At 37.6% G+C, this 26,471-nt stretch overlaps 3 protein-coding genes across 3 annotated transcripts; all 3 read right to left on the bottom strand.

The window, feature by feature from the left end:
• Positions 1 to 4,145: 4,145 nt before the first annotated feature.
• On the bottom strand, positions 4,146 to 4,664 carry LOC149060680 (uncharacterized). The gene has a single exon (XM_089230182.1). The coding sequence runs from the start codon at positions 4,662 to 4,664 to the stop codon at positions 4,146 to 4,148; it is 519 nt and encodes a 172-aa protein (XP_089086308.1).
• Positions 4,665 to 4,757: 93 nt separating this feature from the next.
• Positions 4,758 to 5,570, bottom strand: LOC149060679 (uncharacterized). Its single transcript, XM_089230174.1, has 2 exons — positions 5,550 to 5,570; positions 4,758 to 5,417 (listed from the first exon to the last, which is right to left on the bottom strand). Exons 1-2 carry the CDS (start codon positions 5,568 to 5,570, stop codon positions 4,758 to 4,760), a joined length of 681 nt encoding a protein of 226 aa, XP_089086300.1.
• Positions 5,571 to 5,657: 87 nt separating this feature from the next.
• Positions 5,658 to 7,409, bottom strand: LOC149060678 (uncharacterized). The gene has a single exon (XM_089230168.1). The coding sequence runs from the start codon at positions 7,407 to 7,409 to the stop codon at positions 5,658 to 5,660; it is 1,752 nt and encodes a 583-aa protein (XP_089086294.1).
• Between the last annotated feature and the right edge of the window lie 19,062 nt (positions 7,410 to 26,471).

The raw sequence follows: 26,471 nt of genomic DNA, 5'->3' as shown, positions 1-26,471 counted from the left end.
GATTTTAAAGTGTATACCGGCCAAATATACGTGAAATCTTTTAATAGAATACACCACAGCCAAACACTCCAATTCGAAGCTATGGTACCGCGACTCGGCCTGTGTCGTTCGTTGACTAAAATAAAACACCGGGTGTAATTTACCTGTCGTTTGCTTTTGTAACAACACCGATCCATATCCGTGTGAACTGGCGTCACAGTGCAACTCCGTAATCGCGGTCGGTGAATAAATACACAAGATAGGGGATTCCGATAATTTCTCTTTCAACGTATTAAACGCGTGTTGTTCATCATCACCAAAATAGAAATCATTGTTCTTTTGTAATAACGTATGTAATGGTTTAGCAATGATCGAAAAGTTGGCGATAAATCGTCGAAAATAGCTGGCAAGTCCGATAAATTGACGGACCTGTTTTTGGTTTTTCGGCGTCGGATAATTCCTAACAGATTCAATATTCCGGGGACTAGGGCGTACACCAAATTCATTAATAATATAACCAAGATATTCTACACTAGTATATAAAAACGTACATTTATCCAAACGAAATTTTAAGTCGAATTTCGAGGCCAAATTAAAAATCTTTTTTAAAATAAAATAATGTTCAGAAACAGTAACCGTCGCTACCAACATGTCATCGAGATAAAGCGTTAATTCACCTGCTTTAATTAAATCGGAAAAAATATGTAGCATAAATCTTGCGAAAACTTTCGGGGCATTTGTTAGACCAAATGGCATTCTGAGATACTCGTATTGTCCCAACGGGGTTACGAAAGAGGTATATGGTATCGACGAGGGACTCATTCGAACATGATGAAATCCGTTCCTTAAATCAATAAGTGAATAATATTTTTTATTTTTTAAACTGTCAATTTGATCGTCGATTAGTGGTGCGGGAAAATTGTCCTTAACCGTTATTTTATTTAATTCACGATAATCAATACATAATCTGGTGTCACCATTTTTCTTTTTAATAAGTACTATTGGGCTGCTATAAGGGCTTCTACTCTCTCTAATTATACCCTCTCTTAATAATTCATCCAAAATATTACGTAATTTCTCCCTGTCATCATACGAAATACGTCTAGCTCTATAAGCGATAGGTTGATCTTGTTTTAATACAATTTTCATCTCTAAATTCGGATTTATTTCCGGCATACTTTCCTCTTTAATTTTATTATCTTTATTACTATATTCCTTTTGATATAACTCAAACAGTTGCTCTTTCACATTCGCATTTAATTCGGGATTTACGTTCAACATTTCTTTCGCGTTATCAAACTCATGTTCATAGCTTACACACATAATTTGACTAAAACTATTGATTTTACTCACTTCACTTTCATTACAATCGAAATGGACAACACCATTTTTAAACGACAAATTAACACCGGGTTTGGTGACAAAATCCCTACCTAATATTGCACTCATAGTCATAGTATTTTCGGGTACGACGTAAAAACACATAGAAAATGTATTATTATTAACAGAAATATCAGTTTCAAACATTCCTAATAAATCTAATTTGGTACCATTAATACCAGAAAAAATACAATTTTTATCTAACGGTTTTATTACTTTTACATTATTCGGAATTAACTCACGCTTTACCAAGCTGATCGGACTGCCGGTGTCGATGATCGCCACAAAGGTAATTTCGCACTGTGTGTCCGCGTCTACTGGAACACGGCATGAACAGGTCACTTCGTACGGTTCCGGGTGGTCGTGAGAAGCCTTTGTTCGGTTCGACGTCACGTTCATTATTCTGGACTCGTTCTCCCCTTTACTGCTCGACGTCTCCACTGTCTTCGCCGTTGTATTATGGTTCAGTGCTGGACACTTCGACCGTTGATGGGTCGTAGATCCACACTGATAACACGCACCTTTTTCTATGCGTGGTTTCGGACAAGCAGGCGCAATGTGAAATTTCGAACCGCAGTTAAAACATTTCTTTGTCGCTCCACTTACGGAAGTTGTGTACGAATTCGTATTTTGTCGTGTCTCTAGTCGGATGGACGACGTGGCTTTTACCGGTTCTTTCATGACACTCGACGATCGTATACGGGTAGTACGTGATGTATCCAAACGTTCAAAATTGACAATATCGTTCAATAATTCATCGGTGTCAACATGGTCGCGACTTAGTAAATACATACTTAGATTTTTAGAAAAAAGTCCTTCCAATATTTGAATTTTTGTTTCTTGCAATCCCAAATTGAGTATTGCACATAAGTGTACTTTTTCATGAAAATACTCTAAGACATTCTCACCTTTACGTTGAACGCGGCGTGCCATTTCCTTCCAACGATCTCCAATTAACACTTCGCCGACGAATGTTCGTTTGAATTGATTTTCGAAATCAATCCAACTTGTAATATTCCGTGATAGAAACCAGTGTCCCGCCGGGCCACCAAGGTTATTGCGAACTGTCTGTAATTTAAAGTTGTCCGGCCATCGGTTTATGTCAGCCACGCGATTCACTGTTTTCAACCAATCCAAAGCTTGGCACCGAGTATTAAGACCGTCAAACACGGGAATCGATTTATGAAAGTCGGGTGCAAACATTATTTCACTCACCGGTTTTGTTTGCTGTACCTTCAACAATTCCATTAACATATTATTTTGCATCATTAACGCCTCCAACATTTGTTTCGTAGTCGCTTCGGTTTCATTCGGCACATACGAATTTGAACTATTTCTTTCTTTGTCGTTCTCGTTCATGGAAGTTTCTGTCGTTGATTGATCTTTCACTGCCGACTCGTTCAATGCTGTCGGACCCATATCGCCCGACGCTGTATCATCTGATTCACTTCGACTTACGGTGATCTTCGATCTGGTTATCATTTCGATTGTCTCACTGGCACTTTCATACCTTTCAACTGACTAATTGTATATATATATATTCATTACGTTTACGACTGCGAAGGAATAACACGTGTATAAATATATTTCTATACACAGTACCCCACACCTGAACTGTTGGCAATGTAAAATTTACGAGCGGTGAATGATAATTATTAAGAATAAATTAATTTAAACAGAATAACAAATATTTTTACTGTCGTAGAACTTTTATTTTTTTTTTATCCAGGTAAAACAACTTACAAAAATAATCTTGCGACGGGACGCACTTTCGACTAAACTGGTGGACTAACTTACACACACTAACTACAACTACGTATTAGCGATCGTCATATATATAATAATCGTTGATTCTAGAATATTCGACGGAAACACCCGATCGTTATCGAACCGATAATCCCATATCCGATAAGTGCTCTGTCGAACATTCCAGAATAAACGCTAACAATATCAATCCAGGATTGTGAATAATAACAAAGTGATAATATTTTAGATTTTACACATAACAAAAAACATTATAATATACATTAATAATACAGAACAAGAAACGGTACCGTAAGGAGGCAAGGACGATGATCTGGACCTGGTTTCGACCGAAGCTGGCTAATATGGATCACTGGACCAGAGCTGGTGTATAATACTGACTGGACCAGAGCTGGTATATAATACTGACTGGACCGGAGCTGGTATATAACGTTGACTGGACCGAAGATGGTATATAATGTTGACAAAGGGCAAAGAAAAAAAACCGCAAACCGAGAATCACGTGTACAGAAAAAAGGTGTTGTTTTGAGAGCGACGTACACACACACACACCAACGATGTATCTCGCTAAGATCCAGCTGATCGAACGACGTCTGCTTTCTCGATCAATGGGAAAACAGTGTGGCAACATCCGCACCAGTAGCCGATCACAATTGACAACTTGCGCGAACATACTCTCCCCTTGGGAGACTTCGTCTACCAAAGCTCGAGAACTGGAACTCTTGATATGATGGATATGGTTCAGTTGTCCAGGGAGAAAACGGATAAAGACAAAGGAGTTCTTAGTTACATTGTTTTACACCATAATATACATAAAAGATCACAAACAAAAAATAATATAAAATAATTACACAAACAAAAAATAATCCCATCTTGAACATTGCCCGAGTCACTGGCGCCCATACACCGACAACAAAGCGGGTCAAACATAAAACCTAGTGATCACGAATGGAACAAGCAAGTGAACTGTAAAGTGGTGCCCTCGAGAATACGAAGGAACCCAAATTTATAGTATCTAATTTTTATTCTGTGGGTAAGCGAACCAGCTTGACCACAGGTCTAACAAGCGTACCTTGTCCTGTCAAGAGCTTGAGTACGCGAACAACCCTATCCTGACCGGGTAACAACTCGGTTATTCTACCTAATCGCCAACATAACGGCGTAGACAGGTTTTCCTTGATGCACACAAGATCACCTACTTTGAGCGGAGTATCATTGGATGTCCATTTCGAGCGTACCTGCAAATTGTTCAGATACTCGGAGGACCATCGTTTCCAGAACACTTGGTGGCATTGGTGAAGAAGCTTCCACCTAGAAACCAGACGACTGGGAGCATTCGATACGTCTGGTTCCGGAACACACAAGAGCGGCTGACCAGTCAGAAAATGACCAGGTGTCAGACCTTCTAAATCTCCGGGTTCAGAGGACAACGGTGTCAATGGTCTGGAGTTTAAGACAGATTCAATACGACAAACAACAGTTGCAAGTTCCTCGAAGCTTAAAGTATGGACTCCTACTGTCCGAACCAACAATCTTTTCATTGATTTCACAGCTGCCTCCCAAAGACCCCCAAAATGTGGAGCACTGGGAGGGTTGAAATGCCAGCTGCATGGGAGGTGTGAAATAACTTGGGATTAAACTGTCGAATCTAAAAAGAATTGGCGGAGCTGCTTTGACGCACCTACAAAATTCGTACCACAGTCTGAATAAATATCCGTCGGTAAGCCACGCCGAGCAACGAATCTATCAAACGCAGCCAAGAAGGCTGGAGTAGAGAGATCCGCTACTATTTCAAGGTGAACAGCCTTCACCGTCATGCACACAAAAACGGAAATATAAACTTTATACTCCTTAGCCTTTCGAAGTTTGAGCTCTTTCATTCGAAAAAGACCAGCAAAGTCAATACCAACCTTTGAAAAGGGACGACACTGCACAACACGAGACGGTGGTAGGTCCGCCATGACTGGCTGTGGATTTACAGTTGATAACCGAACACAAGTCACACAGCTCTTGATCTCGATTCCTATCACTCTTCTAATCGATAGAATCCAGAATTGTTTCGAAATGAGAGAAATCATTAAACGAGTGCCAGAATGACACGAGAAAATATGCCAATGGTGAACGATCAATTTCGACAAGTGCGAAGCTTTAGCTAATAACACCGGATGTTTCTGACGATCTGTCAGTTGATAGTTACCTAAACGACCTCCTACCCGAACTATACCCTTAGAGTCTATATACGGTGAGAATCGTGCCAACTGCTTGCTGGGGACTCTAGAATTTCGCGCTAGTTCCTGCAATAGAGAACGAAAATAAATACCCTGGGAACATTTGATCACCACGGTTAGAGCCTCATCTAACTCACACCGCGACAACGTGACAGAATGTGAGGGCTGTCCTCTTTATCTCGACACAAAACGCCTTACCCAGGCCAGCACACGTAGCATGTGTTGATAGGAGGAATATCTATCAAACCATTCTGAATCGATTTGATTCGAACTGATCAATAGTGACGCTGACTTGACTTCTGGGATTTATTCCACAGGAAGCCGTGGTATCTCTGATGACCACTCATCTGGGGAGTCCAGTAAGAAACTAGGTCCATTCCAATATAACGCATGACGACCCAATTCTGATGGTTTTAAACCGCGAGACGCGCAGTCTGCTAGATTTTCCTCGGACGACACATGCAACCACTTACAATCTGGTAATAACTGATTAATTTTGCTAATTCTGTTGGATACAAAGATCTTGAACGAGACGTGAGGGGTGGCAAGCCACGAAAGAACAATGGACGAATCGGTCCACGCATATACATTTGAAATCTTTAATTGAGTCGATAACGTTTCCTGGATCCGGGTTAACCAGCGTGCCAAAAGTCCTGCACCGCACAGTTCTAATCTTGGTACCGTCATGGAGTGAAGTGGTGCTAGTTTAGTCTTGCCACCCAAGATCCGAATGAAAGCCTGATTATTGGGAAGAATAATGCGTAGATAGACGAGAGCTGCATATCCACGAACTGAAGCATCGCAAAATCCACACAGCGTATAAGTGGATCCACTCTGTGTTCCAACAAAACGAGGGATTTGGATCAAGGACAACGACGGAAGCTCCGTCACAAACTGGGACCATTCGTCTGCGATGTCAGGTGCTAACTTATCATCCCAAGCGATCCCTGACGTCCAAACCGACTGCATTAAATGTTTGGCAAATAACACCACCGGAGACAGGAAGCCCAAAGGATCGAAAATCCTAGCAATTACTGAAAGGACACCGCGTTTTGTAAACACAAACTTAATTGAGCTGAAATCATATCTAAACGTATCTTCTTTTGATTCCCAATTTAGTCCAAGAACCTGGACTATCGACCTTTCATCCTCGAACGAAAGTGATCCTGATGCTTGATCTTCCTTTGGTATTCTCTTTAATAGTTTCTTTGAGTTACTAGACCATTTTTTAAGTTCAAACCCATAGTTTGCTAACGACTTGATGAGGCTCTGCTGTAGCTTATACGCTTCATCAAGTGTCTCTGCTCCTGTGCAAATATCATCCATATAAGTTTGGAGCCGAATAGCCTTCTGAACTGAAGTTGACTGTGCACCGCAACGATCAGCGATATCGTGCAACACTCTCAGAGCCAAGAACGGAGCGCTGTTGACACCATATTTCACCGTATTTAGAGTATATTCTTTTAACGCCTCAACCGGAGAAGCCCTCCAGAGAATGTGTTGGTAATGACGGTATTCCGGATTCACCTGGATTTGCCTGTACATCTTACAGATGTCGGACGAGAACGCGAAACGATACAATCGAATTCCTAACAAGATATCAACTATGTCTCGCTGAAGTTTCGGGCCTACGTATAAGGCGTCATTCAAAGAGTGACCTGAGGCACTGCAAGCGGACGCATCGAACACAACACGTAGCTTGGTTTGATCATTTCCTTGCTTCCATACAGCATGATGCGGGATTATATACAGTCCTGGATTTTGAGCGACGGACATGTGACCCAGAGTCTCGTATTCGGCCATGAATTTGCGATATGCCATTTCAAGCTCTTCATCCTGTCTCAATTTCCGTTCCAGGTGTTCGAAACGCTTGGTCGCAATCTTAAGTATGCCTTCAAATGTGGGATGAAGCTGATCCTGTCTAAAGGGCAATGGGACACTATAACGACCGCATTCATCAATAATGGTCTCAGCTTTGAACCTAGCTTCACAACATCCCTCATCGGTAAATTGAAGACGTGCCTCATCTGGCTCTTCTACGTCCCAGAATCTTTCCATTAACGATTCTATCGATGGATTGACAGCTGCTAACATACAATGTACGTTAGAGCTAACATTTTGCAAGACTGGACCTATTAGCACCCAACCAAATACAGAACTGTACGCGGAGGGTAGTCCTTGGCCAAGTGAGTGTTGTTTGCCAATCCATATCTGTGGGAAGACGTCGGCACCTAACAACAATTCAACCGGAGCTGGTGATCGAAGTAGGGGTTGGCAAGCTTCAAATGAGAACAGCTTTCTCTAACACCGACGGATAACTGTTGACATGGCATGTCTGCAGTAATGGTGGGTAGAACCCATGCCTTGAGGGTTATGACCGGGGCTGAATCACAACGGGGTTTTACCTTCAACTGTACTGTCCCTAGAACCTTAGGAACACATTGACCAGACAGCCCTGTCAATGAGGCAGTCCATCTTGACCTCCTAAGACCCAGCCGATCTGAACATTCTTTCGTGATGACGCTGATCTGCGATCCCGAATCAATAAGCACTCTGACGGGTTGAACATCTCCACCAAAATCTTGAGCTAGTGCTACCGCTGTACCGAGCAATACAGATGGAGACGATTGAGAACTGAGCATAATGGCAGGCGGCCGCTGAGCTGCAGGAACCTCACCTGATTGAACATCTCGACGAAGGAGCAAGTGATGACGGCGCTTGCATATGGAACAGCTTTCCTTACATCTATTTGACTAGTGATGACTGCTAAAATAAGCAATACAAAGTCTATGCTTGGATACTACATTATATCGGCCATCCACCGTGAGCCCTTTAAATACTGGGCAATTACGTAACTGATGAGAGCCGTTACAGCTAGGACACTGATCACTATCGGACGACGGGACACCGGCTGCATTAATGAAATGGATTTCTTCCGACTTGATGACCAATTCCTTTTCGACTTTAATGGCTTCGGCTGTGTGTCCTTTGTACTTGACACAGATGTAGACCCTCCTGCCAATTCTAGAACCTGAATACGACCCTTGACGAATTTGAACAGTTCTTGTGCCTTCGGATATTCTTCCGAGTTGGACATTTCAAAAGGACGTCGCGATGACACTGGTAAAGATCGAAACGCTATCGAGAATAATAGGAAATCACCAAAGTTCGGAATATTCAGAGACTCAAGAACACCAATGCTTTTATCGAACGTATTTAAAAACTTGTTCAAGGACGATATGGATTCTTGCTGGCTTATCGGAGCTAATAATATTGTGTCTAAAAGAAACGACGCCAACCTGCGTGGTTTGTCGAACCGATCCACAAGATCTGCCCAAGCGAGCGAATACGTATCATTGGAAACCGTTATCCCTTTTACCGTTTCAGACGCCTCTAGCTCAAGACAACTTAAAAGGTAATAAAACTTTTCAATATTAGAGATATTAGAGGGACTATCTACTAAAGCTACGAAACGGTCTCGAAAGACTGGCCAATTGCTAAATCACCGGAAAACTGAGGAAGAGGAACTTCGGGTAATCGAATAGAGTGCGACGACTGAACTGTTGACGCTACCTCTGATTGAACTTTATCCGAACCGGAAAGGCCATCTGATCTACAACCAGCATCAGAATCAATCGTAACCTTAGGATTCTCGGGTGTCATCAATGGTATATTTAATACTGACGAAAACCGATTTGCCAAAGCTTTAGCCGAAACGACAACTTCGTTTATCTCTACCTCTACTGCATGTGAGAAATCATGCTCTTCGTTTAAATCGATTAATGCATCTAAAACTGCGTCATTTTCGATGACGAATTTTCCCCACAAATCTGTGAGGTCATTGATCGAAATCAAGAATTTTTGTCGTGCGATCGGATCTGATTCACCGGACAATCCTAAATCATGGACGGATTTAATACGCTTGACGGCGGCTGCGCGTCTAGCTAACGCCCGTTTCTTAGCTCGAGTAGCACGGTCTTTATCCATCGTACAAGGAATAAAATAAGTAGAAACAAGAATAGAATATTATAAAAACCAACCGATAATACAATACAGAATTCTTAGACTCCAGAATATGTATAAACGACGATGATAAATAATCAAACAATCGAACCACAGTAAAACGACAGCCGTAAATAATTTGCAACAAAAAGAACAAAATAAGATTATCAATAATTACGAACGTATAGGCCGATTATTAATATGCACAAATAATCGTTGAATAAAAATAGCCGGAAATAAACAACGGTCAGCAAAAGGTACGAACGGGGCAGTCAACAATAACAAAGACAACAATATCACGTTAGACCCGTGTAATGACCGCACCACCAGTCGCGGGACACAAATAATAATACTAATAAAATAACGAACGCAACTCTAAGTGTATGCGCATAATATTATAAAAAAAAAAATAACTATTTGTATGTAAATGATATAATAAACCTACTGTACCTATATATAAAATATTTACAATAGATCAAATAAACTAATAAAATAAAATACGCGCTTTTCGTTGAATTTCGAAAATAATAAATAACAACCAACCATGTGAAATAACGTTATTTAAAAATCCGGACACTCTACCAAGCTCATGCGAGGCAGGTATTATCATATTATCTAAAAATATATTTCATAAATTAAAATATGCAAATGCATGGATTTATACAACTAGTGGGGAAACATTAACAATAACATGCCAAGGAAATAGAGAGCCATATACAGTAAAGCTAAAACATCAAGGGTTAATCAAACTAAATCAAGACTGTAGGGCATATGCCGAAGATATCATATTGAATCCAACAAGAGACATTAAATCTAAATACTACGTTAACTTTATACCACGAGTAGGGGAAGAGAAGTTGGTAGCAACGCTTCCTAGGCAAATTAAAAACTTGAATCTACCTAATATAAAGACCAGACATGATTCACATAAATTAGATAACGTAAACGATTTAACACATTCTTTAGACGACGTACAAAGTATGATCAATGACGAAATATTTAGGCAATCGGGACATGTGTCAGATAATGAAAATAATAATTACTTGATATATATAATAATAGGATTGATGACCTTTGCGACAATACTATTGTTATTTATATATATAACGTATAAGTGTAGATTAAACACTTGGGAGCCGATTAAACCGCGATATAATATAACTCCACACCCTATACCAACAAGCCGAAGTACATTTTATGTGGATACACCGATAATTGCGAAAGAAAGACCTAAAAGTCCACTACTGGGGGATACACCGGACAGATTGCCCTTATCTCCACCAAGAATAAAAGATTAAATTACTGTAAGGGAAATGTCAAACATAATTAATATTAGAAAGTAATAAAATTATAAAAAAAAAAATAATAATGACTGATTAACTTAATCAATAGAAAAGAAACACACAAGTTTGTCATCATGGATTTTGAATTTTCGATGATAAATAGGACTGATATGGTTCTGATATCCGGGGCCATATCCAATAGTTTGGACCGATACAAAATAAGGAAATTGGAAGGAAGACCGTTAATACTACCAACCAACACGGAGGTCAGACCTATATTGGACCGTGAGGTTGTGGTAGTAAGAAGCGAAATTAAACGTATTTTTAGATGTAAGGAAGTGTTGAGAGATACTTGTTTAGGACAGTTAGAGTTAAGTTTAAACATAGAATTAAATAATTTAGATAAGGAATATATATAGAGGAATATTTAGCACATGGGGATAAAATTAATATAATCGTACTATGGAACGGACATTCGGATGTAAGGGTATTACATAAATTAAAAATAAACCAGGTTCCGGTTCTTAACATCACTTGTTACGACACGGAGTTCGACCAAAATTTCAGTATAAGGTTAGAAAAACTAGCAAATAAAGAGATAATATTCGAAACCGATATCGGAAAGTTCGATAAAATAGGGAGATTACTGAACCTCCAAGAAACTCATGGTGTAGTTTGTAAAAAGACACATAATATAACACATGCCCATGATCCACGGACTGATGTACAATTGACGAAATGTATATTTGACCACGTGATAAGAAAAATGGGGTATGATAATCTAATTAAACATTTTAGATAAATATAGGTAGAGAATAGAAAACTATGGATGGACCGCTACGACTCGAGACCTATGCAAAAGAGTTTTAACGGATATGTCCATAGGTCAGAATCGATAAAGAAAACCGGAAAAACCGGATAGTACCTATAAACTGGAATATATATATACACTTAAAACGTATAGAATGTATGGTTAAGGGAATTAAATTAAAGCTTATCCCTTAGTTAGAGGAACTTTATTAATATTGTTATAAGAAAAAAAAATGAAATGGAAAAACAAAATAATGTAAACTATGGTTATGGGAAAATATTATTATAAGTATTATAGGACAATTTTATTATGTTAATCAAATAAATAAACAATTAATGGAATATACATGTACTACTAACACAATCTTTATTATTATATAAGTACAAACGAAAAAAAAAATATATTATTAATATAACTATTAACCAAAACTATATCATATTATATAAAACATTAATATTATTGTAATCTACTTATTGTAAATGCGATAAGCATATAGATATATTTATACATTATAATCATTGTATGTAAAATTATGAAATTGTAAGAAATTGTAAAACATATGACATTGAAGTTGTACACAAGCTAAAGCTTGTAAATGTAAAAATGTAAAGTAACTGTCACAATACTATTTAAAGATTTCTGTCTTGAGGACAGAAACCTTTTTTTAGGGGGGAGGTGCTATGTACTGACGTCCCGCTGAGACATCTAAACACGCATATACACGTAGATATATATAAGTGACTCTGGGGCGAATGATTTCGCCAACCAATTCTATTGTGTAGGACCTCAATAGCTATATCGAAGGCCAAACTCTTAGCCTTTCCAAAATATCACCATTGTTGGAATTAGATATACGAAATATTAAATATGAAATCGTAGTATTGACAGGCGTATCTAGGGATATGATTAATGTCGTCGGGTTATTGAGATTACGTATCGCGAATAACCAGGATGTGGACCGACCGGTCGCATGGGCGTGGGAAGCTGCGATATTAGAACAATACACGCGTACGCTTTTGCACGACTCGGTCATGGACACATACGTATCTTATCGATAGGAGAGGAAACGCAGGGAGTAGGACTATCTGGACTATATAGGAGAGCCCCGATTAGACTCAATTCAGACGTGAGTCAGAGCAAGCACCTTCACGCCAGACACCAGTCCAATTTAGACTTAGAATTCGGACTTAGAATATTTTGCAACTAAATCATTTTGTGCAGTAAAAGTGTTTTATTTACATAGTAATCAAATAAATATCAAATAAATTAATCACAAATTAAATTGTTATACTTATTACACTCAATCCATCTACCTCAACACCAGTCGTTTGTCCTCCTGTATGCTGGGACGCTACAGACTTATGGTGGTGGATTCGGCTAGACAGGCGTCCGATCTTCCTGTCGTCGTTTCAGCAGCTTCTTCGGTTGCAGTGCAATGGCTGCGCGTGTGTCGTGTCGATCCGCAGTTCGAACACGGTCGTCTCGGCTTCGGACAATCCCGGGCAATGTGACCTTCCATTCGGCAGTTGTAACATTGCGGCGCCTTATGTTCAAATTTTCTTGTCTGCTTCCCGGCGTCGTCTTTTGTTGAAGTCAGAGTTATACCCTTCGCTGTCGTCGTCGTAGCGTCTGTACTAACCTTAATCATTGACGTCGAGGTTGACGTTTTCCTAGGGTAGCTGGTGGTCTGGTTTTTATTCGTCGTGAATCTCGCTCTTCTTTTATCGCGTAACCGTTCCCAATCGTGTAGGTCGGACAGTAACTCGGTCAGGTTTTTATGGTACCGACTGGAGGTCCAATAAGTCTGATCTTGAGATCGGAGTCCTTCCAGCACGTAGTCTCTCGTCTCCGAAAACGTCAACTCGAGGGAGCGGCACATTCCCGCTGTATCGTAAAAGTAATCGACCACGGGCTCGTCGACGTTTTGTGTTCGATTCTCCAACATCTGCCATTGGTCTGACCTTCACAGCACTCGAACAAACGCCACGCGAAACTTGGCAACGAACTCGTCCCAATCCCCAAAATTCTCGTACAGGAACCAGCTTCGGGCAGCGCCTTCTACGCGATTTCGCACATATTGAAGCCGGTAGCGAAAAGGCCAGTCATTCACACCAGCTAACCCGTCAACACTCGCTATCCAATCTTCGGCGACATTACCGGACTCACGACCGTTAAACTTCACCACGGCGTTACCAATGTCCGGTAATATTCGATAATTGTTCGTATCGTTAACTCGAGTCGTGGATCGCGTACTCAAATTCCCAACCTCAGTATGATTTCCGTCAGGCGACTGGGCCTCAAGCGCTTTTAGCTTCTCACGGAGCTCTTCGACTTCTTTTACGAGTTCTACATATCTCGGCGCGGCTACCAACTGGTTCGAAGCGTTCGCGCCAGCATTAACGTTGGAGGTATTTTCTGTACCCCCGTTCGGCATGACTATGATACCTTCACCACGATAATCACAGAACTAGTCAGCTGTTGCTGAGACTTCGCGCACTCTCGCAGACAGTGGCGGTAATAACAGTATCGGTACACGAACGCACTCGCACGAACGGCGGCGATACGGCGGCGTTGGTACGCAAACGCCTCGCACGAACAGCGGCGTCGGTACGCGAACGCACTCGCACGAACAGTGGCGATACGGCGGCGTCGGTACTCGTTCACATACGGCAGAACGGAACACGAGAAACGCCGTATCCCACTTCTGATTTGTTAGGTATAAATATATAATAAGGAAAAGACAAACCGAAAGAAAAACAATAAGTTGTCATTAACATATAAACTTATATTAACAATACGTCTATTCACAACAAATTAGAAAAACAAAATAAAATAATTAAATGATACGTCGATCGTACGTCGATCGAGGTGATAATATCAGTAGAATCCGAACGGCGATCTACTGATATTATTAGAGCTCCGCGTCGCAACGTCGACCGCGCTAAAAACTGAAAAAGACACTGACAGTTGCACGTCTCCGCCGCCTTGACGGTGGAGGCGCGCCATGACAGGATGTCCAACTTTTTTTTCTTTTTTCTTTTTTGAGTTAAACAATCTATACAAGTTATGTATAATAAGCTTAAGTGTTAACAAATTAAGATTACAGCCAGAAAAATATGAAGGAGAAGCCACCCACTGGTGACACTCCAGGTCAGAGTCGTAAGGTTAAATTATAAAAGTAGGTCGCGGCACCACTTTCTTTTCAATCTTTTGGGAGGGTTGCCAGGCATTGGATTGGTTAAATTTTTAGCTAGGATGTTAGGGTGGTCGAAGAAAGAGTTGTGGTAACGAGAGTAAGATTGGTAGCGGTTTCAAACACTGTGTTCATTTTTAGGTCTGAGTGTAAAGTTTGATTGGATTCATAGAAAGGAGCCTTTGTTATTAAACGAAATAATTTATTTTGGGTTATTTGAATTTTATTTATATGTGACTTTTTTGCAGAGCCCCATATTTGGATGCCATACATCCAAATGGGTTTAAGGAGGGTTTTATATAGGTTTAGTTTAGTGTGAAGTGTAAGTTTTGATTTTGCGTTAAAGAAGAATTTAAGGGAACGAAGACAAGAGTTTAGTTTAATTTTGATGTTATGAGTATGGTGGGCCCAGTTTAGTTTTTTGTCAAAATATATACCTAGGTATTTTGTGTTTGATGAGGTTGGAATTGTGATGTTATTAAAAGAAATTTGAGGGCAAATTTGCTGTTTAAGGGTAAAAGTGATGTGGCAGGATTTGGTTTCGTTTATTTTGACTTTCCAATTTTGACACCAGGTTTCCAAACGAGAGAGATGAGATTGAAGTTGAAAAGAGGCAATGATAGGGTTTTCGTGGGTTGAAAGGATAGCTTTATCGTCAGCGTATTCTGCAACGAACGTGTAGGGAGAAGTGGGTTGATCAGCTATGAAGATGTTGAAAAGGACAGGTGCTGTAATTGCTCCTTGAGGAACTCCGGCTTCTATAGTGGATATAGATGAGAGACTTGAGCGGTACCGAACAGCGAACTGACGGTTATCGAGATATGATTTAAAAAATAGATAGAAGGCTGGTGGGAGGATTTTTTTAAATTTATATAGGAGGCCAGAGTGCCATACCCTGTCGAAAGCCTGAGCGACATCGAGGAAGACAGCGTTACAGTATTGTTTTTTTTTTCTAGAGCTGAGGCGATTGTGTCAGTTATACGATTCACTTGGTGTATTGTGGAATGACGGTTTCGAAAACCGAATTGCGAGTTGGGTATAGTTTTAGAGTTATTTATGATCGGACTAATTTGTTTGAGCACTAGCTTTTCAAGTACCTTCGAGAAGAAAGGTAGAAGACTTATAGGTCTGTATGAAGAAGGAATGTCGGGGGGCTTACCAGGTTTGGGAATGTCTATAATGATAGAGAATTCCACTGAAGTGGGAAATAGGATAGACGAATAATTGAATTAAAAATGTACGTATGAAGTAGTAGCGTTTTCCTTGGGAGATGTTTGGCTACTTCGTAGGTTATGAGATCGAAACCGGGCGCCTTCCTTTTAGGGAATGTGTCAATGCAATGTTGGACTTCTGCAGGAGAGAACGCTTTAGGGGGTAGAGTCATTTGCAAGGGGGAAATCAAAAATTGTTCAATTTTGTTGGAAAAAGCAGGGTTGTTTATATTATTATGAGGTTTAAAGACTTCGGTTAGGTGAGTTTTAAAGAGGTCAGCTTTAACTGGGTCCTCAATGGCCCATGTGTTGTCAGGTAATTTTAGGGGAGGATATGAGGGTTTTTCTTTAAGAGCTTTTTTTGTGGCTTTCCAGATAGAACCATCTTTGAAGGAAAGTGAGGCTATATAGTTAGTAAATGATTGGTTTCTGAAGTTCGACATCAGTCTTTTTAATTGTTTAGATAGGGACTTTAGATGATTTTTATCAGAGGGATATTTGGTTCATTGCCATAGCGTTCTTGCCCTGCGTTTTTCGCTAATTACATGACGTATATGAGCAGTAATGTTTATGGAAAAGGGAGGGGAGGGTTGTGATACTGGGGTAGAGTTCCACGCGGCTCTTTGTATCGATTGATTTAATTTGGTAATAGCGTCTTCGATGTCTTCCGGAGATTTAAGTTTTATATTTAGGTTAGTGTCGTTAGAAAGTTGTGACATGAAATGAGTCCCAATCAGTGTTTTTGTTTGTTAGTGAGGGTTTGGGTGATTGAATTGGCGGTGAGGCGTTAAGGGCGAGGAGGACGGCTGAATGATCAGAGAGAAGGAAGTTAAAATTTTCGGTGTGTTGGTAGAGACCGTTTGGTACATTTGAGATGAAGATATCGAGGATGTCAGGACGTTTAGATGGGGATGTGGGCCAATAAGTTGGGTCGGGGGGAGAGTGAACTTTATATCGTTTGTAGGAGATGATTTGTAGAAGAGTGTTGCCACGAAGGTTGCTGGCACGGCAGCCCCAGTGAGGATGTTTTGCGTTGATGTCGCCACCAACTAAGAAGTTATGTCCTAGGTAATTAAAGAATGTCTTGGGGGACAGTAAGCAGTGGCTATTGAGAGGGGGATGTGATTTATAATCATAGAAATTGCACAGGCTTGTAAATAGTCTTTATTGTAAATGGGGAGACGATTAAATTGAATTGATGAGCGAATTAGGATCGCAGAGCCTGCATGGGCAGTGCCATCAGGGTGGTTAGAGGAGATAACTTGATAACCAGGAATGTTTAGTCTTGAGTTAACTGTTAGGTGAGATTCAGCGATAAGGGCTATGTCGATTCTTTTTTCGTGTAATATGGCAATTAGTTCGTTAGTATGGTTTAAAATACCGCTACAGTTCCAGAGGAGGATAAGGAGCGAGTTATTTGTCTGATTATTTATCATTGTTATTTTTAATTAATTGAGTGACGACTGTAGTGAGCAGTGATAGGAGAGGGTTTATTAAAGATTTAATTTCCGATATGATGGCATTAAGAGCGGAGTTGATATTGGTGGAGTCGTCTGGGGAAGAGTTCGAGGGGTTTGGTTTACCACCCGATGTGGCTTGGGAGTAAGATATACTAGATTGAATTTTGGTTGAGCGAGGTAACGAGGAGGTCACCTGTTGGCAGGTTTCTTGTGTGAGAGGGTGTACATTTTGGGGGGTTGGTGTTGAGGTGAACTTGCGATTCTTTTGTAGTTGCTTGTGGATTTGACAGCCATGGTAGTTGGCGGGATGGTTTCCTTGGCACAGCGCGCAGGTTGGCGGGACGTCATTTGGTTTGTCACACTGGGATGAAAGGTGATTTTTGCCACAGCGAACACAGCGTGGAAAATGGTTACAATATGAGCGCGTGTGTCCATAATCTTGGCAATTTTGGCACTGAACTAGGTCTCGGCGCTTGTGAGGCTCTTCAACCTTGATCTTGGTATGGAGAATTGAAGTGATATCGAAAATCGTTTTTGAGTTATCGTCTTTAACCAGGTCTACGAAGAACAGGGGAAGAGGTATCTTTGTTTGCCGTTGCAAAACGTTCACCACTTGGATGACTGATAAATTAAAGTTTTCCAACCCAGATTTTATATCATCACAGGATGTGGAGGGGTGGATATTTCTGATTACTACTCTGAAAGGTTTTTCACTTTGGAGTTGGTAGGTGTGAAATTGAGCGTTTTGTTGGGTATTAAGAAATTTAATAATTTGACGGTAGTTATCTGAGGAGTTGGCTTGCACTTTGACGTTTTTTTGAGTAGATTTGCAGAGAAATCCATTTTCGCCGACGATGTCGACGAGAGTCTTGCATAGAAGGTTGAAATCAAGATTATGATTTGAGATGAAAATTGGGGGTATTTTAGTTTTTTCTGAAGTTTCGTCAGACGAGAACATTGATATATGGTCTGTGGAGCCGTTGTTGATTACTGTATTATCAGGGATATTGTCTGTGATGTCGGCGTTTTCAGAGTTATTGAAATCAAAGGAGCTTGGATCATTGAGTACAGAGTAGCGATTTGGTGACGAGAATATTTTCGTCTGGTTGTCCGGAGAATTGTTTTTTTCTTATTTTTGTAGGAGGTGTACGAGGGGAATGAAGCGGATCATCATTGTTTGATTGATTCCGTGGTATTCTTATTTTTATCGGTGGTACGGTTTTCTTTGAGGCCATATTCGGGTGTTGCGTGTGGTATAGCTATATGAGTTTCTATATTGAGTGTATGGGTCCGTTTAGCTTAATTAGTGGCGTGTGCGTGTACCCGAGATAAGGTGGAGAAGCACCGACGCGCGGGTCGAAGATAAGATAAGACGCGCCGCGCTGGGCGCGTAGTTATATAAGTCGAACTATATTAGTATATTATGGTGTGATTACTTACTAGCTCGTTAAAATTTTTTGTTTACCAGTGATTTGAGGAAGGATCCGTCACGTAGAGTTTCAAAAAGTAGACACGAGTATGCGCGACACTTAACTCGACATTTTGGTATAAAGTAAAAACATGGGATCGAAAGATAACAAACAAGCGAACATTATCAGAGCGGCGACTAAACGTGTGCGCGTGACGACTGTTCGCCGAGAACTGGATGTCCAACTTAAAGGCGAAAAATAAGTTCGCTATCAATATATATATAGTATATAGGTTTCTATATCATGTTAATATAATATATGTATGTAACAATCGTTACATTACCCCCTTCCTTTTTTTTTTTTTTAACATTTTCAATATGCCATCCTAAACAATATATACTGTAATTCGTTTTTTTTTTTTTTTTAAATTTTAATTTAAATACTACCCTCCTTTTTTATGGTTTAACTGGTTGAAATTTTACTATAATTATTTTCCACCACTATGAAATATTGACTATTATTAAACTTGGGTGATACATGTAATATATCTTACGTCATCATACACTGAAGTTATGCAAATAAATATAGGTATATGTCCAGTTATTAATATTTTTTTGCTTTGTTTAGCCTCACAAATGCGATCATACGTATGTTGTATATTTATTATTAACAGAGTCCCATATTTTTTGTTCTATTCATTATTTTTTGACAATAGTGTACTATGTATGTATCTATAATGATTAGCTAAAGTCACATAATATATTTTGATTGTCAATCACGTGTTTTTTTGTTAATTGTTTTTGTTTCTGTAATATTTTAACCAGTTTAAAGTTTTTAAAGTTAAAGTGTTTTTTATTTAATGAAATCGTATCTTTTTTTTTTACCATATATATATACATATATCCTACCATACATTTACAGTATATTTATGTTATCATCCGACATTTGAATTCTGACTTATTCTTCCGTATCCCAGTTCTGTTGTCTGATTAGAAATGTCACCGATCCCTCATCTAGTATTGAATCAGGTTGGCGAGTTGTTCGTTGTTAGCCCCGCGGGTTGGTGTGCTGTTATGACTTCAGTGTAGTGATATAGACTGAGTATGAACATGGTGACTTGATTGATAGTGGCCGCCGTATGTTTGAGTTTGGTGCTTATGATTCGTGGAAATGGTCATGGTACTGTGGTGGGTGGTTGCCTCAACTTATAAACTTTCTCACTCCTTTTTTTTTTTATCCTTTATAAGGGGGGGGGGGAATTTAAATTATCTCTACGCTAAAAAAAAATACATAAATGATTAATAATTGAAGTCATTACACTATTCTATCTCGATACCTTTATCTTTGGTTTTTAATAAATTCTTGGTTTGTTTCCCCTGTATAACATAACATTAGTTTTTTTTATAATTAGATGGATAATTATATAACTTAGTATCAAAGCGCATATATATATTCCATACTGATGAATCATATTATTTGAAATAATATAATTATTTTCATTTTGTTTCTCTATTTCTGTTACTACATAATCTAATTTATTGGTAGATTCTTTAAGATTTTTGAGATTCAGCATTTGATAAGTTATAAGTAGGACTGTGAATTTAATGCACTAAAAAACCTTAAAAATGCATTAAAAATGTCAAAAATATGCAATAAAATATGCACTTAAAATGCAAAATATGCACTTAAAATGCAAAAAAAAAGGAATATAAAATGTCAAAAATTATAGCATAAAATTTATTAAAAATGGTTTTTAATTTAATTTTAATTTTTATATTAATATTGGATACAGGATATTAAACATTAGTACAAAAAAGTGTTTAAAAAGTATTTAAAAAAAAAATTAATAATAAAAATGTTTGAAAAAATGTTGATTGAATTTGAATATACATTTGCATTAAATTAATGCTATTCTCCTGAAATAATTCAGGCCTAATTCTAATGTACCAATTATTGTATTTGCAATATATCTACCCATTGTATCTGTTGTCTCGTCAATTGAAATCCAAATTTTTTTATTTGATGCATACGTTCTGATTTCACATAAAGTGTCTTCGTAACATTCGTGTACATATGTTTTTCTTAATGTTGATTGGTCAGGTATCGATTTATTAGTATATTTTTCTAGAAATTTACGAAAAGTCGGTTGCGATAATTTATTCAGTGGTATATTTGCACTTAAAAAAGCTTTACAAAGGTCACTATTAAAACATGAGTTTGACGAAGTTGTGATCAAAGTTTGAAGAAATGAAGTTTCTTTATCGTTTTTTTTTTGGACACCTACAATATGTTTGTTACTTGCTACGTGTTGTTGTATCGTAAATTTTTTTTCCGCCGAAACTCTAAATCACAAACTTTACAGTATAATATTGTACCATCCGTATTAAAAATATCATCGCCAAATTCATTGACGTACTTTCGTAATTTTGACGAGAAAAGCGGTTTTAATTTCGGCATTTTACTGTTAACACACTTCACTGTACACTCGCGAAAGCCGAATAGGTACTAAACGATATTATACTGAAATACCTACTAATAACTTAATCGTGAAATTCGTGACTGATATACGATATGCCACAATTACTTATCTAAGTTATCTAGTTGTCTAGCAATTGCCTTATTTTATCGAATCGTTATCTTTACCCGTATATAGCGTGTGACTTGTGTAAAATATTATTTAATAAAATATAAATTTGACATAATATATACAGCCCGTGTAAAATAAAAAAAAAATGTTTTCAAACAAGTCAATTGACGGAATTTGATTAAAAATACTAGAAAATGAACTAAAAAAGCAAAATATGACCTAAAAATGCGAAAAATGACCTAAAAAATTAAAAACGTCAAAAAATGCAAAAATATGCAAAATAAAAGTTTCATAGATGTATTCGTTATTACATAATTCAAATTATGTACTCACAAAACTATGTTTTACAATCACCAAAAAAAAAATGCACTTTCCTATGAATTCACAGCCCTAGTTATAAGATATCTTTGATGATTGGATTATTTTGATTTTATTTGTTAGCTGTTCTAAATTTACAAGTTTAAACTCTGGATAATAACCTGTAAACACTGTTCCGTTCGTTTTTTTTAGTGATGTTAGTATTGTGGATGATGTCTATACTGTGCAGTCTTTAGGTATCTTTAAAATACCTGTGCCGTGTAAAGTATAAAACGTTGTTGATGTTGGACATACAGTGGCGCAACTAGGCTAACTGGGGCTCTAGTGTCACTTTTAACGAAGGGGTCCTAATTAAAATTATTTATGCTTATTATTGTGAACAAAATTTGGTCGATAAAATGATAAATTGCCAAAAGAAAAAAATTAGGCAATGTATTTAATGATATAACTTATACTTACACACTTGTAAGTTGTAACAACTGTTTCTAATCAGTTTACTGAAATGGAAGTGGTAAATACTATTCATTATCAATACCACATAGGTATTAAAATTAAGTTAATAGATTTATTAAAATTTTACCAACCAAATAACAACATAAATCATAATATTCTTATTAAAACAAATAAAAATTATAACTTTTAAGACTACACTAGTCATTTATATACTATACATTTCAATATTTTATATATTTAGAGTAATATAATGAAAACTATTTTATTAGAAGTATTTTAAATTTGTTTTCACTTAAGAAAAAGAAAAAGGTGTTTGAATTAACACTGAAACTAAACATATTTTAATTTCACTTAACAATGGCTAGGTATATAAGCAGTGGTGTAGTGTAGGGTACACCACGGCGTGTACTCACCTCCCAATTTTAGATTAATGCATCATGCGTGTACCTTTAACGAAAATCGTGGTTCGCGGGTACACTGACCATGAAGGCATGAACCATACGTATTAACGTTACCCAATTATACCTAGGCAATAAAATTTATTTAGGAAATATTATTGGATAGTATAAATTATTAAATTTTGATATTCAATAACAAAAAAAAGATAAGCGTCGTAAATTGTTTACTATTGTCATAGAACAATATAGAAGCGAATCTCGATCAGTTGATTAGGTTTACGTTTACCCATGATTTAAAGATAGATCTTAGATCCTTGTTTACCCGTATTCAAAAAATGAGGTTAAAATAATATATCAATTATAATTTATGAGGTTCTATTGTATATTATATAGACAAATAGATGTTGGATTGTACGAGTACCGAATAATGGGGGGTGGGGGGGGGGGGGTTGTGGGGCGTAGGCCTCAAATTATTTTTTTTACAATGATTAAGGCGTTTACCTACCCATGATTTTTTTTAGGACTACATCACTGTATATAAGCATTCACAAAAAAGATGCAAAATAAATGCAATAATTTCACTGTAATAGTCATTATATATAAATTATAAATAGGTATATAAATATTAATGATCAAAATGTCATGATTTTTATATTTATTGTGAAACTTATTATCGAATATGGAAATAGATTATTTTATTTAGGCTAGGGCCCAGGGGCCCCTGCAGTCTTTGGGCGCCGGTGTTTGACACTCCCAACCCCCTCGGTAGTTGCGCCACTGTGGACATACCATGGTTGTTACAATTTTATTCGTTGTCCAGAAAATAACAAAATTATTACGTTGTAATTTTTCAAAATGGGCGTTATTGAAGTAACCATGTCGTACTTCGCAGTTTTCTGGTAACTTTATTAAAGTATATGAATTGAAAAGCTGAATCTCACATATTGGGTATGTTTTGAAATATACAACATTTGTTAGTAAAAAATATTTTGTTTGACCTAGAGTATTACAATTAGCATAGTCGTTCTCTGTTAAAGAAATGAATTTATGTTTGTCTAGTGAGATTGCCAAGTATGGGTTATGTGGTTGAATAAATAAAAATTGTGATGTAATTATTTCTATCGGCATCGGCCATACTCGGTAAAGTATGAATTCTTCCTTGGTACAAATAGGGAAGTTCAATATGAATAGTAATTGAGAATTTGCAAATGTTGTGCTTGTTTTAGTGATTTTTAAAAATTCGTCAATTGCAGTTGTATCATTGATATCGATCGGTAGGGTTTGTGTAGAATCAAATGTATTTTTAATAATTTTTAAATTATCCCTTAGTTCGTTATTATTTATTATTATTGGGTGTAGGATATTGTGTCGAGCTAATGTCAATGCGTCAATTAGTTCATCTGTTTCAAACGAGAATTCTGTTAGTAATAGATTTAAGTTTAACAAATATTCCATTAACGATTGAGTCACTTCTACCTCTAATAATTCATTATTTTTAGCTTCAATAATCATATAACTTATCGATTAACAACAAACGACAATCTAAACCAACCGCAAATATTTGTAACTTGAACTACTTAAGAGCTTCGGCGCCTCCACCAATATGTAACGTGGTTGGGGATGACTCGTTAAATATAAGATATTCAGGGAAGAAACTATAGTTCTTTTGAATATATTGTCACCGTAGCTCGGGAGCATGAATGGTATTAGGATCTTAATATTACAAATAATTAATGATTGGTCTAAATTATTATTAATACAAACAGATTTATTATTACTTACGGTTTACGAACAAAGTTACCAAAAATGTGGAGTTGTACGGAGTTCAGGTGAGCGTGATGGTAATCGCGGAGAACTAAATTTCTCCTACATATTCCTTTTTGGCCGTAGCCTTACAATAATATTTATATTACGGGACAGGAGGAGCTTAATACATATTCAGCATAATATTATTTATGTTATGTATATGATATACATATATATATACCTATAGTATATAGGTTTCTATAGCATGTTAATATAATATATGTATGTAACAATCGTTACAAAGCTCTGAATATTTTGCACTTTAGTAAAAATGTTGGCTAATGCCTCGACCACACTATATTATTAATAATTTTCACTAGTCGGACGTGATAATGTATACTGTGACGTATCCCACCGATGCCACTAAAAATGTTATGGAAACATGGTCCCAGCACAAATATATTTAACACACGATTAGATATTAATGATATAGATTTTATTACTGGTCTTTAACTTTATTAATTGTACAATAAATATAGAAGGCTCTGGTTAAACATACGTTATGTATAATGCTCTGTTCTAAATACGACTGACTAACCTCCTCCTTGTGTGTCGGCCTCCGACCCAGCCGGACTCTGAATCGCCTAGTCAGCGGATTCCTGTCGACGAGCCGTCAACCAATACACTATTCCTGCACTTATAATATTATATCATGTGATTACATAATTTTATGTTATATTATTTAGGAGTTCACAGCAATAATAGGAAATGCGTATAACGGCTAGGCGACACAATAACACTATAAGACACTCGATAATTATGCTTTGAAATATATATTTTAATAATTATTATGATAATAGTATATAATTGTAAGAAAACCAACACAAAGGTTTAAATTGAATATTAAATATTTATCAGTCAGTGCCCAGTGAGCGTGTGCAGTCTGGACACTCCGCTGTCACACGCACACGACACAGCACAAAAAACTGATAAAAATTAGTCACCGCCTCGACTGCACGAGCAGACAGTGCTATCAATAAATCTCTTATCACACTAAACTCTACAATCCTTCAATGGACTCTGTAAGTCGGAAATACGTGATAACTCGTATAAGTTGGATCTCACTTGGTAATGGATTAGTTGATCACCCTTATAAAGAGTATAAGATTCTAGTTTATCACACGATTTCCGTTGGTTTTCCTCCAACAATAAAAATTTCTCATTGTCGTTACATAAAGTTAAGTAGTCAACTTCAGGAGGAATTAAGGCTATGGTGTTATTATCGTACTGAATAGGTAGAGATATAGGGTGGTACAGGGTGTACTCTTCTATTGATAAGGATATTCCTAATGAGAATACTAGATAATGCTTCATATGAAAAACTGTGAGGTCAGAGTTTCGGAAAAATTGTGTCAGAGATTCTGCTTTTATTTCTAATGAAAACGTTGTCCCCCTGGTAAGTTCAGTTTTATTTCTCTCAGCTCTAGGAGAAGCTGCTCCGATGAGAACACACTTGTATGGATTTTACCATTTATTGCCGAGTTAGCTATAGACATTAGGTTTAGAGTTTCGTACATATATCGGAATATTGGTTTAGTAAGACTTCAAAAAGAAATGTCTGTTCCAACAACTATGTCCTGAATTATAGCTTGTTGATGGCCTGTGTGAGTCTATCGTCTGGTTTTGTAGATATTGAAGATTTTCCTCTAGTTTCTGCTGGTGTTGTAAGAGTTTCTTTGTTTGATGATCTGGTTCCACTTGCGTGATCCTGGTTCTTTCCGGAATAAAGGTGATGCTCTGTTTTCTTCTCGGGTTTAGTTCTAATATTTTATTGAATATGAATTCTACGTCAATCTTTGAGTAAATGCCATATAAGATATTTGTTATCTTTTGGACTGCGTTGATTAATCAATTCGTACTCTCCCCTTTTCCATGTTATCATCTCCCATAGTCAACTGCATGTTCTGGTTGCTCTACTCAATTTTATAAAGGTAAGGCAGTGTTGCACTTCTAAATAGCTGTACAAATTTCTCACATGTAGTTGATTCAGTTTTTAATCGTAATATTCTTTCGGTTTTTGTTTCTGTTCCTGCAGACGTTGCCTGGTTATTTAGTGCGACAATTGGAGTTTCTGCTTTAGTTCTATATGATAATCTTCATAATTGTAATGAGGTCCTGGAGTTGCCTTAATGAATTTGGTACGTTTATTGTGCGCCCATACATTAATTCATAAGGCTGCTTCCCTGTGG

This window comes from Diuraphis noxia, unplaced genomic scaffold (assembly GCF_037042655.1).
Source record: "Diuraphis noxia isolate RWA-SAM2 unplaced genomic scaffold, SU_Dnox_SAM2 contig0001, whole genome shotgun sequence".
NCBI lineage: Eukaryota > Metazoa > Arthropoda > Insecta > Hemiptera > Aphididae > Diuraphis > Diuraphis noxia.
The sequence above is the reverse complement of the archived record's forward strand: the minus strand, read 5'-3'. Positions and strand labels throughout refer to the sequence as shown.

Coding starts and splice junctions, on each gene's coding strand:
- LOC149060680 (XM_089230182.1), bottom strand. CDS start 4,664: ATGAAAAGATTGTTGGTTCGGACAGTAGGAGTCCATACTTTAAGCTTC.
- LOC149060679 (XM_089230174.1), bottom strand. CDS start 5,570: ATGCTACGTGTGCTGGCCTGG. Junction 5,418..5,549: donor TGCTACGTGTGCTGGCCTGG/GTAAGGCGTTTT, acceptor TCTCTATTGCAG/GAACTAGCGCGAAATTCTAG.
- LOC149060678 (XM_089230168.1), bottom strand. CDS start 7,409: ATGGAAAGATTCTGGGACGTAGAAGAGCCAGATGAGGCACGTCTTCAA.